Source organism: Aotus nancymaae, unplaced genomic scaffold (assembly GCF_030222135.1).
Source record: "Aotus nancymaae isolate 86718 unplaced genomic scaffold, 86718_ANA_hifiasm-v0.15.2.pri h1tg000006l, whole genome shotgun sequence".
Classification (NCBI taxonomy): Eukaryota; Metazoa; Chordata; class Mammalia; order Primates; family Aotidae; genus Aotus; species Aotus nancymaae.
The window spans coordinates 9,146,719-9,165,243 of record NW_026988417.1 but is presented as its reverse complement, the minus strand read 5'-3'; the positions used below and the strand labels follow the sequence as shown (position 1 = coordinate 9,165,243).

General features: G+C 48.2%; 1 protein-coding gene across 1 annotated transcript in view; it reads right to left on the bottom strand.

Moving 5' to 3' along the window:
- Positions 1-6,436: 6,436 nt before the first annotated feature.
- The window catches only part of OTOP1 (otopetrin 1), a 39,219-nt gene continuing 27,130 nt past the window's right edge, over positions 6,437-18,525 (bottom strand). Inside the window, exons 5-6 of the mRNA XM_064363943.1 lie at positions 16,848-17,785; positions 6,437-8,098 (exon numbers count right to left, since the gene is read on the bottom strand). Coding sequence (XP_064220013.1) covers positions 7,928-8,098; positions 16,848-17,785 — 1,109 coding nt within the window. The 3' untranslated portion in view covers positions 6,437-7,927. The remainder of the gene's footprint in view (positions 8,099-16,847; positions 17,786-18,525) is intronic.

Sequence of the window (18,525 nt, the reverse complement as noted above, 5' to 3'; positions counted from 1 at the left end):
GTCATCCAGGACTGGACTGGATGAGCACCAATAAATAAGAAATCGCAGATGGCAGCAGGCTGTGAAGGGGTGGACAGGGTGCCGGTGAAACCTAATGGGCTGGACAGTGAAGACCTCATCACAGAGGGACATCTATCTACACACGGCCTGAAGGGTGAGAAAGATGGATCCTTGCACGGAGCCAGGGGAAGTGCACGCCCCAGAGAGAGCAGCACGTGCGAACGTCCTGTGGGGCAGGCAAGGTAGGAATATTCAAGAGTGGAAGCCAAATGTGGCTGCAGCCGTGCAGGAGGAAGGGCGATGGGGGAGGGGAGGTAGAGGACGTGATTGGCATGAGAAGAAGAAGTTGCAGAGCCCAGATCGTGACAGTCTCAACAGACTATAGGTAAGAGTTTGTATTCTCTACTAAAAGCAATGGGAGGGCTTGGCACAGTGGCTCATTCCTGTAATTCCAACACTTTGGGAGGCCAAGGCAGGCGAATCACCTGAGGTCAGGAGTTCAAGACCAGCCTGACCAACATGGTGAAACCCCATCTCTACTAAAAATACAAAAATTAGCCAGGTGTGGTGGTGTGTACCTGTAGTCCCAGTTACTCAGGAGGCTGAGGCAGGAGAATAGCTTGAATCCAGGAGGCGGAGGTTGCAGTGAGCAGAGATTGTGCCATTGCACTCCAGCCTGGATGACAAGAGTGAAACTTTGTCTCAAAAAAAAAAAAAAAGGCAGTGGAAAGCCATTGAATAATTTTTAGCAGGTGACCTGATTTGATTTACTTTTTTTTTTTTTTTTTTGAGACAAAGTTTTACTCTTGTTGCCCAAGCTGGGATGCAATTGCACCATCTCGGCTCACTGCAATCTCCACCTCCCAGGTTCAAGCGACTCTCCTGCCTCAGCCTCCTGAGTAGCTGGGATTACAAGTATGTACCACCATGCCCAGCTAATTTTTTTGTATTTTCGGTAGAGACAGGGTCTTTCCATGTTGGTCAGGCTGGTCTTGAACTCCCGACCTCAGGTGATCCGCTCGCCTTAGCCTCCCAAAGTGCTGGGATTACAGGCATGATGATTTGCATTTTTTAGATCAGCTTCACTATCACGGTTATGGTGGTCCCTGAATTACTAAGAATGCTGAAACCACCATGCCAGAATTACCCTTCCATCTGTGGGCTAAAACCCTCCTCCCACCTGTCCCTTCCCAGCGTCCCCTTAGCGGCTGCTCTCAGGAGGAACTAATATCGCATTCACTCCCCCATCACACCCAGCAGAAGTGCCCCCTCCTCAGCCAGCTGCCCCAGCCTCCCCTACCCCACTCAGTCCCACCCACACCCTCATGCCAGGGACTCTCCCACCAGGGGAACACCCTGTAACCCTCAAGTTCCTCCAAAGCCTGATAGGGACCAGAGTGCCCTGCAGGGAGTGGAACCTGGTGGGTCTGGTGGAGGAACTGCCCTTGCTGAAACTGGCTGGGTCCTGGCTGGGAAATGGTGACTGGCGTCTCTGACACACGCTACAGGAACCCAGTGCAGCCAATGGCGTTCAATCAGCACACCTTGTGCACACCCCTTCCCTTGGTACCTTGAGGCCACTGCCTACCCGGCCAGGTGCCCCCTCTCAGGCTTGCCCTGAAGTGCGGGGGAAAGGCGCAGCGGGAAGGGCGCCGGCGCCCCCTGCAAGTCGCGCGCTTTCATAGCAGGGCTCACATCTTGGGCGGAGAAATGAGCTGTTGGCAGCGGCTTTCAACAGCAGCTGAGGCTGCCTATTGGGAATAAGAGATGCACCATGCTAAGCAAAGTGCAGCATTTTATAATTGGGTGAAAGGCCAGATATTCTGTCAGCTGACTCGATTGTTCTGTACGCATATCCCTGAGCCATTGTTTGACGGACATTTTTACTAAGCTGACTTTTTTTAAGGTGATATGACTAATGAAGAGAAAAGGCAATGGAGTTTTTAAAACCGGCATGATCACCCAGATGCTCCCACTGACTAGCTATGCACATGTGATCTAACCAGGTCAACTGTGATCTGGGACTTCACGGACCGACATGGAGGGAGATGATGGCTGTGGGAAGGGCTTTGTTAGCTGAGAGGGTCGTGCACCTGGAAGGCAGTAGCAAGCATTTTCCAACTGGATTTTTTGGCTGACATTTGTGGTGGGAAGACAAACAGGTCTAATTTGCCACCAGGCATGGGCAGTGGGAGGATGCTGGTGGGTTTGGTTCAACACTTTGGAGAATGTCTTGTGGAAGGGGTGCTGTTTTAAATGCACACACAGGCACCGTGGGAGCCTGTTGTCACCCTGGACGTCTGACTCCATGCACTTGCCCTTCCACTCTGCCTCGACAAGAGTCATGGCACCCGAAATACATGAGTTCAAATCCCGGTTTCACGGGCTCAGAGATGAGCTGAAGCTACCAAACACACCGGCCCCTCCTGTATACAGTTACAGCAGGTCAGGGAGTAACTTAGAGCAAGCTGCTATGACAAAATCGCACAAGCTGGGTGGCTAATCAACAACAGACATTTATTTCTCACGGATCTGGAGGCTCTCAGGGTGCTGGCATGGTCGGGTTCTGATGAAGGCCTTCTTCCTGATTACAGAAAGCTGTCTTCTCATTGTATCCTCACATAACAGACAAGGGCTGCACAAGCTCTCTGGCCGCTCTTACAGGCACTAATCCCATTCACAAGGGCCTTATCATCATGACCTCAATCCCTCCCAAAGACCCCACCTCCAAATACCACCACATTGTGATTAGAGCTTCAACATATGAATTCAGGGGAGAAACAAACATTCAGTCCATTGCAGTAAGAGGTTGTCCTGATCATATGTGTGCCCAGGACATAGTCCCCTCAGTGAAGAGCTACCTTGGAAGGCAAAACACTGTCAGGTTTCCGTGCACAGAGTCATCCCTGGAAGAGCGAGTCTGGTGATCTTACCAGCTAATTGCATTGAGCTACCCCACCTTGGGGACCTACCTGCCAAGGAGAACAGAACACCACTGGCTTTGACACCCATCTCTCAACAATGATGGATGAATGCTGGAAATTTACCTTCTCAGGTGGCTTTGTCTAAGTTCATCTTCCTTAGGCTGACTTTCTTTCTTTCTTCCTCTCGTGATCATGGTATCTCCCCTGCCAGGTAAGTATTTTTCTTCCTCTCAAATGTTTTTATTATGAAACATCTCATTTAAAAGTTCATTCAAATACATTTAAAAGTACACTTAAAGAGTGCATTTTGAAAGTACAGATGAAAACACAATGAATACCTCTGTACTGATCTATTTGCTTAAGAAAAATATTTCAAACACAGCATGAACTCAGTTGCTGGTTCCAAGCCCCTCCCCTTCTCACTACACTGAACTTGGTGTGCATTCTTCCTTCAGGTGTGTTTATAATCTTGTTACATATGGACATGCCCCCCAATAATATCGGGGATTGTTTTGCTTGTTTCTAGACATCATATTAATGGTATCACACCAATTATCCTCCTACGCTACTTAATTTTTCATTCAACGTTGTTTTGGGGGGCTATCCATGTTGATACATGAATTTGGGTGTATTCATTTTTTACTCTTCTGAAATAGTTCATTATGGAAATAATCCCTAGTGTGTCTATCTGCACTCCTAATGGACAGGCATTTAAACTGTTTTCCATTTTTCCTAATTACAAGTAATGCTGAGTGAACATTCCTGAACACATGTGTGAGGCTGTCTCTGGAGCACATGCCAAGGAATGGAATTCTTAGGTCATAAGGAATGTGTGCCTCCAGCCTTAGTCAATATTGCCAACTGGTCTTCAGTCTGATTTTATTAATTTATGCTCCCACTAGCACTATAAGTGAGTCTTTCTTTCACATCTTGCCAACTCTTGCCAATCTGATAAATGGGAAGTGGTAACTCATTATTATTTCGATGTGTATTCCCCGTATTTTACCTGAGATCTTAACACTTGTGTATTGCACATTCTGGTTCCTCTTCAGCAAATTGCCTCGGCATTAAGATAGTCAGTTTTTCTTGCCACCTACGCTGGTTGAGTCAGGATGCTTAATTACTCGGAGGTAAAAACCACCTGGCTGAAATAGCCATCCCTGAGGCTGCCTGCTGGGGATAAGAGATGCTCCATCCATCTTTAAGTCCTCTCTTGGAAACGCGGAGCCGGGCCAGCCATGCAGGCTTTTCTGACGCTGCCCTTGTCCACAATAGCATCCCTACAGCCTGGATCCATTGTTCCCAGCATTATGATGGCTCCTTTATCTACTTGACAGAGCCCAAAACCCACAGCTGAGGCATCAGGCCTACCCTAATGTGCTTAGAACAGTGGCGAAAGCAACGCCAACCAAAATGGGGAAACGAGTATTCCTGCTCAGTCACTGCTGAGTCAGCATAAATCACTCCAGAGGACAGCTTGTTACTGACCTCAAAGACTCAGTTATAAAGATGCTCACCATTGTTTACAGTAGGACCAAAAAAAGGAACCACATATCTCTAAATGTCCAACATCACGGTTTGAAAAAATAAGGAATGGTACATCCTTCCATGGAAGGTACTTTAAAGCCACCCAAAATCATACTGCACATGGATACACAAAGTCAAGGAACCTTGCTCAGGAGTCCTAACTTGGCATCCACGGACTCCCAAGGAGATGCTTATCAAAGGGAGTTGGCACCCCCTGAGATGCTCATGAAAGTGCAGATTTCTGCGCCCCACTCCAGACTGAATCTGCACTTCCAGCTTGGAGGGCAGGAATCCTAACAAGTTCCCCAGATGCATCTCAAGCACATTAAAGCCAGAGCGTCGATGCCTGAGACCCAAAATAGGGAAGAAGCACTCTGGTGTATCAAGAGGAAAAAAGCAAATTACACACAAATGCAGTATATATAAAAACCACCTCCTTCATGTGAGTGTGGGTATGCGTGTACTTCTGGAAAAATAAATAAATAATTGGCCAGGTGCAATGGCTTACACCTGTAATCCCAGCACTTCGGGAAGCCAAGGTGGGTGGATCACCTGAGGTCAGGAGTTTGAGACCTGCCTGGTCAACATGGTGAAACCCTGTCTCTACTAAAAATACAAAAATTAGCTGGGCATGGTGGCGGGCGCCTGTAATCCCAATTACTCCATAGGCTGAGGCAGGAGAATCGCTTGAACCCAGGAGACAGAGGTTGCAGTAAGCCAAGATCACACCATTGCACTCCAGCCTGGGAGGCCAAGGCGGATGAATCACAAGATCAGGAGTTCAAGACCAGCCTGGCCAATATGGTGAAACCCCATCTCTACTAAAAGTACAAAAATCAGCCAGGCATGGGGGCAGGTGCCTGTAGTCCCAGCTACTCGGGAGGCTGAGGCAGGATAATCACTTGAATCTAGGAGGCGGAGTTTGCCATGAGCCAAGATCATGCCACTGCACTCCAGCTTGGGTGACAGAGAGAGACTCCATCTCAAAACATATTTTACTTATTTATTTATTTATTTAAGAGACAGGGTCTTACTGTGTCACCCAAGCTGGAGTGCAGTGGCATGATCTTGGCTCACTACAGCCTCAAACTCCTGGCCTCCAGTGATCCTCTACACTCAGCCTCATGAGCAGCTACAGGCATGCCCCACCACACCTGGGTTTTTGTTTTGTTTTGTTTTTTTGGACAGACAGAGTCTCACTCTATATTTGTGTTCCCTGACTGGTCTTAAACTCTTGGCCTCAAGCGATCCTTCCTCCTCAGCCTCCTAAAGTGTTGGGGTTACACAGGTGAGCCGCCATGCCTACCCTGTGTGTGTGTATAATAGCTACCTAGATAACAAAACTTAAGAGCAATTACTTCTAGATTACCTCAGCACCATGGACACTCGGGCAGATGACTCTTTGGGGTGGGGTGTCCTCTGCGCTGCAGGGTGTTAGCAGTATCCCCGGGTGCACTAGTGTAACAATTGAAACTGTGTTTGGTAGCACAAAAGGGCAACTATAGTTAGCAATTTACTGTATATTTCAGAGTAACTAACACAGTGAAATTAGAATGTTCCTAACACAAAAAAAGATACACACTTGAGGTTCTGAATATCTCAGTCACCCTGATTTGATTATTACTTATTATATGTTTATATTAAAATATCACATGTAGTCTATAAGTGTGTACAAATATTGTTTATTTTAAATTTATTTTAATTTTAATAAATAAATATTTTAAAATATCTGCAGATATTGCTAAATGTCCGCTTAAGGAACAAGATTCCCAGGTGGAGAACCAGTTCTCTAGATGGGAAACGTATAGATGATGATTTTCTTTGTTTTTTAGTATCTATGCCTATTTTTCAGTTTTTTCTAAAGTAAATGTATTTTACCCATGTTAAAAAAGAAAACAACTTTATATTTCTTGCTGTCCCATTGCCTTCACTGACTGAAAAAAAACACACTCAAAGGAAAAGATATTCGCATAGATACTTAGAGTAAGAAAACTAATTTTATTACGATTTTAAAATAGCTATGGAAAAACATATACAAAGGCCTCCCAAATGTCAATATTCCTTAGACACCTTTGAACTATTTATAATCTTAATCTTTAGACTAGGCGTCCTAATTGTAATTCTGTATCTTAAAGAAGCAATTCTAAACATGGGAAATGCTTCACAGACATGGTTGATTTTTACAGAGTTACTTATAAAAGCAAAAAGTTATAAACACTCTAAAACCAGCCATAGGAAACTACATTAATTAAGGTACATTCACTTGATAGACTATCTTATAGCATTAAAATGATATTTATAAAGAGCTTATAACAATATGGGGGCAAAGTTTATGCCATATTGTTAAGTGGGAAATAACTGAATACAAAATCAAATATGTTGCATCGTCATTCAAAGGTATAATAATGACAACAAAAAGAATCACATCAACATGGTTGGAAGAAATACATCAAGATATTAAAAGTAATTGTTGGCCAGGCATGGTGGCTCATGCCTGTAATTCCAGCACTTTGGGAGGCTGAGGTGGGAAGAGATCATGAGTTCAGAAGATCGAGACCATCCTGGCCAACATAGTGAAACCCTGTCTCTACTAAAAATACAAAAATTAGCTAGGCATGGTGGTATACGCCTGTAGTCCCAGCTACTCAGGAGGCTGAGGCAGGAGAATCGCTTGAACCCGGGAGGTGGAGGTTGCACACAGTAAGCCGAAATCACACCACTGCACTCCAGCCTGGCAACAGAGCAAAACTCCGTCTCAAAAAAAAAAAGTAACATTAATTGAACAGTGGCAACATAGGTGACTTTTTCTCTCACTTTTCTGAAATATCCAAATTTTTTACAATAAACATATATGTATTTACACTGAAAGAGAGAACAGTGAAATTTCTTTTTAAAAATACTTCAAAATGATCACAAAAATGTGCCAACATTTCAGGTAAGAAATATGTTTTTATATTGACCTGTACACAAATTTCTATCCAGATGATAAAAGTAACTTCAAGAAATTAAACCTATGCAGAAACAATATCAGCTCAATGTGATTGTGTCCCAATTTATCAGCTTTGAGAAGGATAAAATTTTCAAGTATAAATTACTAGGCAGGTGGTCAGGAAAATGTTGTACGGAGTCACATGATAAATGACACACAGAAAACACTTTTTATGAAAAACAAACTGGGTAGATTCTTTACCAAACCATAATCACATTCTTCTAAATCATTTAGAGGGAATAGAATAATTTCGGCTTGATTAGCATTTAACTAACCAAGGACAGATTCCACCCCATGGATTTTGATCTAACTTGTTTACACTCATCAGGGGTGACAGGCAGTTCCAGCCCACAGGAAGCGCAATCTTTGCAGACAAAAGGCGGCCCTTCTCATATTTGTCAGGCAATATTTGTCCAACCTGGCCACTCCCAGGTGGCTCCAGTGAACTCTCTTGTTAGCTCACTCCTCGGGCTCTTGTGGACCCAGACTATATCTTACAATAGACCTCAAAGAGGGAGGCAGCTGCGTGCATTCGGTAGAAAATAGAAAAAGGCATGGCCAGGTTGACCACAATTATCCAGGGTTCAAAGCCAAAGACAATCTCCTCCAATCCGTTGTCATACTCGGGTCGACACCCAAAGGCGGGAGGTATCCAAAGCTGCAAGAGAAGAGAAAATGGCCTGTGGTGGGGAGCAGCTTCCAAGCCACCGTGGAGGCCCCACTCAAGTCCAGGTCTTGTGGAAGCCAACCTGGATGCGCGGGGCCTGAGTCACCCCTGACAGAACAATAAGGAGACCTCGCAACATTTCCCATCTGCACAGAAACCACCAAATCCTGTCTGCCAGGATCCTGCTCACTGCCTCACCCACCCTTGCCCGCGATCCATCCCGAGCGAGCACTTTTTGAACCCATCCAATTCTCTCCATCCCTACAGCCCTCGCCCAGCCTCGGTTTCCTCATCTGGAAGATGGGAATACTAACAGGGGTCTGAGAGGGCTTCGATGAGAACTAAGTTCTGAAAACTGAAAGCAATGACTTTTGTTCGTGTTGCTCCCCAAACCTACACACTGTTCCCTGCTTCTCAGTGTCTTCCTCGTCCCAGCTCCCTCCTGCTCTGCCACCTCGAGCTGTCAGGCTCCTCAGAGCCCCAGAGCTCAGCCCTGGGCTCTCTCCCGCTTCAGGCTCCACACTTCTTCAGCTTCCTCCCGTCCCTGGCTGTGGCAGCAGGCTCTAGGATGACCCTCAATGATCCCCAGCTCCTGCAGTCACCCCTTTGTGGAGTCCCCACCCCTTGAGTGTGGGATGCACCTAATGACCCGCTTCCAACTCACAAAATATGGCAAAAGACACGGGAAGTCACTTCTGAAATTAGGTTGCAAAGGACCTGCTATCCCTCTTGCTCATCTTCCCCTGTAAGACGGGCAGTAGCTGCCATGCTGCGAAGCACCCTCAGTGCTTCGGGGAACTCAGACCCTCAGTCCAACAAGCTGCAGCTGAATCCTGCCAACAGTCACATGAGTAGATTTGGAAACAAATCCTCCGCCACCTCTCTCAAAGTCAAGCCTTGAAATGAATGAAGCCCCCGCCGACAGTTTCAGCCTGGGAATGGCCCTGTACAGACACAAGCTAAAACTGTAGTTGGATTCACAAGTCAGAGAAACTATGAAACCATAAATGTACTTGTGTAAGTTGCTGAGTACTGGGGTAGTCTCTTACATAGCAATAGGTAACTGAGACACGCAGCCTTCATTAGAACTCCATACGGAACCCTCCCTGGTATATACAGCCAAACTCTATCCAGGGATCTGTGTCTATGGATTCAACCAGCCATGGATCAAAAATATTCAAAAAGTAGGCTGGGCACAGGGCTCACACCTGTAATCCCAGCACTTTGGGGGGCCCAGGCAGGTGGATCACCTGAGGTCAGGAATTCAAGACCAGCCTGGCCAACATGGTAAAACCCCATCTCTACTAAAAACACAAAATATCAGCCAGGTGTGGTGGCATGTGCCTGTAATCCCAGCTACTTGGGAGGCTGAAGCTGGAGAATTGCTTGAACCGGGGAGGCAAAGTTTGTAGTGAGCCGAGATTGTGCCACTGCACTCCAGCCTGGGCAACAGTGAGACTCTGTCTCAAAAAATAAAAGTAAATAAATTCAAAAAATAAAATGGTTGGGTGTGTCTGTACTGAATATGTACAGATTTTCTTCTTGTCATCGTTCTCTAAACAATACAGTATAACAATTATTTACACGGTATTTATATCGTATTAGGTATTGTAAGTAATCTAGAGATGTCTTAAAGTGTACGGGAGGATGGGTAGATTACATGCAAATACTGCCCCATTTTATATATAGGACTTAAGCACTGTGCATTTGGTATCTAGCACATGGGGCCTGGAACCAAGGTCCCTCTCTTCTACTTTGTTCCCTGGCTGCTGTGACTCAGGGGCTCTCCTACCTCTTTGGTGGGTCCCTCCCGTCTCCTTTGCTGTTTCATCGTTTGCTCTGCCCCTTAATGTTGGCTGGCAGTCCGGGCTCCTTCCTGGGTCCCTTTCTGTTCTCTATACACATGAACCCTGGGGCTCTCTCCCAGTCCCTGGTTGTAAATACCCACTATAGGCCTATGACTTCCCAGGCTAAATCTCCAGCCTGGACCACTCCCAAGAAGCCCAGGCTCATAGTTTCCACTGGCAACTTGAGTGTCTAAAACACATCTCAAACTCAACCCACCTTCCCCATTTCTCCATCTGATCACCGACGTCCTCCTCCCAGGTGGTCCATCAAAGCTCCAGGTGTCATCCTTACTTCCCTCTTCCTCCCATAACCATGCCCCCTGCCATCCGGCCCATCAGCGCATCTTGACCATGCGCCTCCAAAGCAGTATCTTCAGTCCTCCTGTGGCTCTCTGTCTCCACCTGTCCAGCCGGACTCTCTCACCGGACCATGGCAGTGGCCTCCTACCTGGTCTCCCAGCTCGCACTAGGGCTCCACTCAGCTACCAGATTAACTTTTTATGAAAATCAGATCCTGTCCCTACCTTGATTAAACCCCCAGAGTCTTCCCAAAATATTTAAAATAAAATCTACACTCCCGCATGGGGTGATAAAGCGCTCTGTTAGCTGATTTCTGACCACTGTCCACGTTCTCCCCACTCACCCCACCCACGTGGCACACAGCCCTTCTTCCTGTTTCTCAAAGCAGACCCGCTCACTCCCACCGGGGGTTTTTCACCAGCTGCCTCTGCCTTGAACATGCGCGGCCAGCCCTCCCTGTCTCACGTCACCCTTCAGCAAGGCCTTCCGGCTGAGCTGGTCCATCTGATCTACAATGGCTGCCCAAGAGCTGTCTCCCACACCCTCCTTTCCACTTCTCCGCCTAACACACGTCACTATTGGGGGTCTTTCTTGCTTGGTTGATGGTTTTGCCTACTGTTGCCTGGTTTCTGTTTTTTTGCTTTTGTTTTTGTTTTTGTTTTTTTGAGACAGAGTTTCGCTCTTGTTACCCAGGCTGGAGTGCAATGGCGCGATCTCGGCTCACCGCAACCTCCGCCTCCTGGGTTCAGGCATTTCTCCTGCCTCAGCCTCCTGAGTAGCTGGGACTACAGGCACGCACCACCATGCCCAGCTAATGTTTTGTATTTTTAGTACAGACGGGGTTTCACCATGTTGGTCAGGCTGGTCTCGAATTCTTGACCTCAGGTGATTCACTCATCTCGGCCTCCCAAAGTGCTGGGATTACAGGCGTGAGCCACCGCGCCCAGCTTGTTGCCTGGTTTCTAAGCCCCAGAGGAGGAGGACCAGAGATCTCGGTCATAGCTGTACCCTTACCATTCACAGCAACGCCTGGCCCTCTGTAGGTATTCAAGGGACACGTTTTAAAGGAAGGGACAGAGGGAGGGAGAGGGAGACAGGGAGGAAAAAGGAGAAGAAAGGAAGGCGGGAAGATGGGACCTCTTCCGAAACCCACATCTTTCTATGTGCTGTTCAGTTGGCTGTAAATTCTCGTTACTTATCCTATTGAGAGGTGGCCTATGATCTCTTTCCTTGAATCTGGATGGGCTCTGTCACCACGTGACTAATAAAATATGGCAGAAATGACCCCATGCAGTTTCTAAGCCCAGGCCTTGGGAGACAGGCTGCTTCCAGTTCAATCTTGTGTAGGGTTGGCTCTGGGACCCTTAGCCACCACGTACAGAGTCCAACCACCTTGAGACGTCACAATGGAGACCCACCTGTGGATGCCCCAGTCAAGGCTGAGCCCAGCCTCCCAGCCACCCCCACCCAAGGCACCAGACCATGGACCTTCCGGACAAGACTTCACCAGCTCCAGCTGATGCTGTGAGGAACAGAACTGCCCATCCAAGCCCTGCCAGAATTTCTAACCCACAAAGCCATGAGTCACAATAAAAGCCATGAGAGAAAAACGAAATCATGCATGTTGCTTCGGTCATACATTTGGGGTAGTTCGCTGCACAGCAACAGAAAACCAAAATATCTGCCTACTGGCTTTGCCCATTTGGATGCCACAGAGGCACCTGAAACAGAACAGGTCCAGTACTTAACTCTGGTCCTTCCTTCCACATCTCCACCCACTGCCCCCAAGGTTGCCCCTCCTCCAGAGTCCTCCATGTCCAACCTAGTATCACCATCTCCCCGAGAACTCAAGTCTGAAGGCACAGGTCCTGCTTGGCATCTGTCACCCTTTGTGACTTGCAACCTGGAGACCCTGGAGGGTGTTATGATGAGTGAAATAAGCCAGTCACAAAAGGACTAATACTCCACAAATCCACTTATATGAGGAGTCTAGGAGTCAAATTCCTAGAGACTGAAAGAATGGTGGTTGTCAGGAGCTGGGAGAATGGGGACTCCATATTTAATGGGGTAGAGTTTCAGTTTTGCCGGATGAGAATAACCTGGAAATGGATGGTGGTGATGGTTGCGCAACATGAGCGTCCTTTTCTCAACTATACGCTCTAAAGTGGGTACAGCAGGAAAGTTTATGTAGTATGTTTTTTACCACAATAAAAAATATAATAAAAATAGGCCGGGCATGGTGGCTCAAGCCTGTAATCCCAGCACTTTGGGAGGCAGAGGCCGGCAGATCACCTGAGGTTGGGAGTTCAAGACCAGCCTGACCAACATGGAGAAACTCCGTCTCTACTAAAAAATACAAAAATTAGCTGGGTGTGGTGGCACACACCTGTAATCCCAGCTACCTGGGAGGCTGAGGCAGGAGATCGCTTGAACCTGGGAGGCAGAGGTTGCAGTGAGCCAAGATGGGCAACAAAAGTGAAATTCCATCTCTAATAATAATAATAATAATAAGCATGAGTCAGATCCCGTCGCTCTCAGCGTAGACCCTTCCACGGTTTTCTGTTGTGTTTAGCATGGAGTCTTGATCGCGGGCCCTGTGTGGTCTCCCCTCTGCTCCGTGCTCCTGGGTCATGTCCAGTGAGCTCTGCCTTGCCTTGCACCTGTGCCTTCCCCACACCTGCAGCTCTGCCCCGGGAGTCCCTCGCCCCAGCCCTGTCCACACCTTTCCTTAGAAGAGGCCTTTCCTGACTTCAGTCTCCCACAGCACCCTGCCCTTCCCCATCACCACACCCACCCTCTGTTGTCTCCAGGGCGCGGTTCCTGGAAATTCAACTAACGTTTCCATCTCTGTCTTGGCTGCAGTGGAAGCCACGCCACCTGGACATGCACATGGGCACCTGCAGCTGGGCTGTGGACTGGCTCCCGATGCTGGAGAAGACAGCTCTTGCTCTCTGCCAGATGCCTGCGGCACAACCTTGGGTCAACTGCAAGGTTTCAAAGTGCCGCCCGATGAGCCGGCACTGACATCCTAAGACACCGCCCTGTGATGATTTCCATCCTCTCGTTCCATCCCCCATAACCCAGCCAGTGCCTGGGGGCATCACGGACCCAGCACAGGGAGGAAGAAACGAAGCCCACCCTCCTCCCTGGACTGGGCCCTGGGTCTTGGGTCTGGCCTTCAGGTCCTGACAGACCATCAGTTGCCTCTTGATTCTGGTATTTCAGACTGTGCTATCTTTCTTCAAGTGGGTACAAAAATGTAAGCCAACTATTTCACCCAGTAATCAACCAAAAAGGCAACCACGGAAAAACAGCTTTTCAGAACTTAGTTTTAAAAAGATATATTAGGCCAAGAGTGGTGGCTCACGCCTGTAATCCCAGCATTCTGGGGGGCCTAGGCAGGCAGATCACCTGAGGTCAGGAGTTAGAGACCAGCCTGACCAACATGGTGAATCCCCATATCTACTAAAAATACAAAAAGTTAACTGGGTGTGGTGGTGCATACCTGTAGTCCCAGGTCCTCAGGAGGCTGAGGCAGGAGAATCGCTTGAACCCAGGAGGTGGAGGTGGCAGTGAGCCGAGATGGCACCATTGCACTCCAGCCTGGGCCACAGAGCAAGACTCCATCTCAAAAAATATATAGATTAATCACAGGGTATGCACAAAAAGCATGTGCTTGAGGAGGATTCTAGAACTAGCTCTGACTGTATAAGAGTTTGCATTTTGGAATATGCACCTCAAAAAAATACAGCCGACTAGTATCCATCTCTCTTTTAACTCTAAATTCTTGGTTCGCTGCTGTGCCCCAGACATAGTCCTGGCATACAGCAGGTGCCTGACAAGTGTCTGCTGGATGGAGAAGAGAGTCTGCCTGCAGCCAAACCCTTCTGGCCTTCCCCCTTCTGAGCCCCTCCTCACTGCCTAACGAGCTGAAGGAAGCCAGGTGATCCAAGGCTGGGGAGGATCAAGTTTGCTTGGCAGACACACAGCCCTTCTGACCTCAGAAGGCACCTTCCCAGTTTTGTGTTCTTAGGGTGATAACAGAAGTCGCAGGCCCTGAATGCACCATCTGAAATTCAGGGGAGGAAGCTCAAAAGCCTCTGAGCTGCTGGGGCGACAGAGAGCAGGCTTGATAATGGAGGCTGGTAGCAGAGAGTGGCTTCACCCAGAGCGATGGGCAGACACCTCTGTGGACTGGGGCACTCCCCTCCAGCCACCAGTCACCATCACTGCAGAGACTCATGCGGCAGCAAAGGCTGCTTCCCCCTCCTTCTCACCAGCCCCCGCCATCCTTCCTCTCTGTGTCTCTAAAGGTACCCCAACAGCACACAATGCTTCTGATTCCTTTTTCTTCTCTCCATCGCTCCATCACTGCCCGGGTTCAAGCTCCTGCCCTACTTGCCTGGGCTGTTGCAGGGCTTTCTCTCCCAGTCTTTCTGCTTCTGGCCCCATCTGTCTCCATCCTTGCTACACACAGCTGCTGGGAGGATCACTCCAAAGTGCAAATCTGAGCGAGTCCTCCCTGGCCCTCAGCATAAAGACTCCAGCCAGGCGTAAGAAGCCCTGCTCAAGCCAGAGCCCACCTAGCTGGGCCCCCTCTCCTATTTCCCATTCTGCTGCTCTGCTTAAAACACATGGAATTTATACCAAACTACCTGGTGCTCCCAAAACGTGCCGTGGAGTCTTTTGCCTCTGCGTCTTCACATACTGTGTGCCTCTGCCTGAAATGCTTTTCCCTGTCTTGATCATCTGGTGAACTTCCAGTCATTCCTTGCTGATGCAGACAAGATTGGGTGAGTGATTGTTCACTTTCCTCACCCTTGCTACCTTCCATCAGAGAGGCTGGAAAGCAAACCATCCACCTCCCCAGCCTCCCTTGCAGCTAGGGGTGCCCACATGAGAGACACTGCCTGGCACCAGCCCTTCCCCATGCTTTCTGTCTTGGATCCATTTGTGATGCCTGGTGCAGCTGCAGTCATCTCATAACCATGTGGCAAAAGCACCACATCACCCAAGTGACAAGATGAACAGGGCCTGGATGCCTGATGATACGGTTCAGCTGCCGGGCCAACCCCAAGCAGCTAACCTCTGGAATTCTAGTGAGATAATTAAACGTTGTTAAGACTGAAGACACTGCGAATCAAATTGCCTATCACTCGCAGCCAAAAGCACTCCTGATTGGCACCGGGCCTCACTCAGGCACCCCCTCCTCACTGAAGTCCTCTGGATGCCTGCTCCTAGTACATCTTGCACAAGCCTGTCTCAGCACTTGTCCTGCTCACCGTATTAGATTTTCGCATTGTCTCCCTCCCCCATCACACTGCGACCTTTTAGAGGAAAGAGACCTAGTCTTTCCCCTTTAATTTTTAGTGCCCGGCCCAGCCCCTAGCACACAGCAAGTCTTCTGTAGGTAATTTGTAGAATATAGGTCTACTTTCCAGCCTCGTATTTTAATTTTGTACTTACAGCATTTTTATTACTAGCTGCCTCCATTTCTTATTTTTAAAAGGCAAGAGAAACCTCGATGTCCATCAGTAATGGACTGGACAAAGAAAACGTATTATGGCCGGGTACGGTGGCTCACATCTGTAATCCCAAATGTGGCTCACACCTGTAATCCCAAATTTGGGAGACTGAGGCGGGAGGATTGTCTGAGCCCAGGAGTTAAAGACAAGCCTGGGCAGCACAGTGAGAACCCATCTCTACCAAAAAGAAAGTTTTGGCCAGGCTCACACGTGTAATCCCAGCACTTTGGCAGGCCGAGGCAGGCAGATCACTTGAGATCAGGAGTTCAAAACCAGCCTTGTCAACATGGTGAAACCCCATCTCTACTAAAAATACTTTTTTAAAATTAGACAGGTGTGGTGGTGGACACCTCTAATCCCAGCTACTCTGGAGGCTGAGGCAGGAGACTTGCTTGAACCCAGGATGCGGAGGTTGCAGTGAGCCAAGATCATGCCATTGCACTCCAGCCTGGGCAACAAGAGTAAAACCCCGTCTCAAAAAAAAAAAGTTTTTAAAATTAGCCATATGCGATGGCACGTGCCTGTGGTCCCAGCTACTCAGGAGGCTGAGATGGGAGTATTGCTTGAGCACAGAAGGTCGAGGCTGCAATGAGCTGTGATCGTGCCACTGCACTCCAGCCTGGGCAACAGAGTGAGACCCTGTCTCAAAAAATAAATAAATAAATAATACGGTAGCTATACACCATGGAATATTGCACAGCCTTAAAAAAGAATGAGATTGCATACTTTGCAGCAACTTGGATGGAACTGGAGTCCTTATCCTAAGTAAATTAACACAGGAACAGAAAACCAAATACCACGTGTCCTCTAAGTGGAAGCCAAACACTGAGTGCTCATGAACACAAAGATATGAACAACAGACACCACCAGGGACTACCAGAGTGGAGAGGCAGAAGAAACCTACCTGTCGGGTACTACGCTCACTACCTGGGTGACGAGATCATTTGCGCACCAAAGCTCAGCAACACGCAATCTACCCATGTCACAAACCTGCATATGTACCCCTTGAACTGAAAATGAAAGTTTCAAATAAAATTAAAAGAATAAGAATAACTTGGTGCGGATTACCGAAATATTGCAGAGGAACAAGAAGGCTGCAATATTCCTCAAGACTTTTCTCTTGGCGTTGCCCTGTAAGAAACAGGGAAGGCGGGCTGGGCTTGGGCTCTCTCCCCAGCTGCTCTCCTCCCGCTTCTCGTCCTCCTTGCCACAGCCTTCTCTCACGTGCACATTTCCGTTGGCTGCTGGTGGCGTGTCCCTGCCCCGGGGAGCCACATCTTCAGCCACGCCTCCACTCTTGAGGTAGGAAGAAGCAAGGGGCACGGTGTTGCCATTGCAGACGGTGACCACCCGAAGGGTTCGGATGTCCTCAGAGAGTTTTTCAGGCTCTCGGTGGATGGACTCGATGATGAAGAGGTTCTGGATGTATTTCTCCAGGATCACGAGGATGGAGTAAGGCAGGTTGTACCAGGTGTAGCTGGGGTGGTTCTCTGCCCAGAGGATGGCCAAGATTGAGCCCCAGGAGATAAGCCAGGAGCCCGAGGCAGTGCCCACCAAGAGGTCCGAGTCCAGTTTGCGGGCGGGATTTTTGGACTCGTCCAGTGATTTCTCATCCATCCTGTAAATCCGGACTCCAGCCAGCCCCGCAGCCCCCATCAGCATCAGCAGGGTGATGGCATACAGGTAGAACATGATGAGTGCCGACTCGCTCTTGGTCTTGGAGCGCCCAATATGAATCAGGTACACCACCATCACCCCAATGGTGGCGGCCAGCGCAGTCAGGCCCAGGGCCGCGCCCACCACGACCCCATCAGACTTGAACCGCATCTTCTGGTGCTGATGGCTGTCAACTTTGCGCCCGATGTTCTTCCATAGGACGTAGAGCATTGTGGAGGCCAGGATCTGATACTCTATGTTGAAGGGGTAGAGGTAGTAGATCCCGTGGGAGATGGCGGTGCAGAGAGTTGGGGGCGTGCAGTTACACTGCGGCGTGTGGTCATCTAGAACTGGGGGAGACGGGCAGAGCACATGGGAGGGCGATTAGTGTGTGCGAGGGGAGGCAGAAAAGCCCAGAAAGCCATTTCCACGGCGGATTCATGCTTGGTCTTCCCACCGGATTACAAGCTTTATCATGTCATGGCTTATCATCATGTTTAATATCATGGCTAAGTTGATAGCCATGATTATCCCTAAAGCATATTCATTACCTCAATCACATTTATTTGGCAGGTTGCCAAAGAAAACAGAGACGATGACTGTATTGCTGTAAGAAATAGATATGCAGATGACAGATAGATGGATAGACAGACACACAGACGGTAAAATTCTGGAAGGACACAAACTAAAAATGTTAGCAGTGGTTATCTCTGGGTGGAAAATGACGGGTGATTTTTAATCTCTTCTAGATTTTGCTTCCCTGTATTTTCTAACTTTTCTAAATTTACATGTGTGCTCTTTAAAATTATTTTTAAAAAGTACTTTGTAAATGCCATTTTTAATTAGCAAAAGATATGCCTCTTATGACTCCAGTGCTAGCAAGCGTGCAGGAGACGGGTGCTCTCCAACACCAGTGTGGGGAAAGCAAATGGGCGCCACCCTCTGGAAGACAAGCTGGCGGCGGTATTGGAGGGCCCTCTTCACAGGAGGGGAGATGCTGCAAGTAAATGATGAAACATGTCTCCAAAGCCCTAAAGGCGATACAGTCTCTGACCCATAATTCCATCCACCCTTCTACTCAAAGGGACAA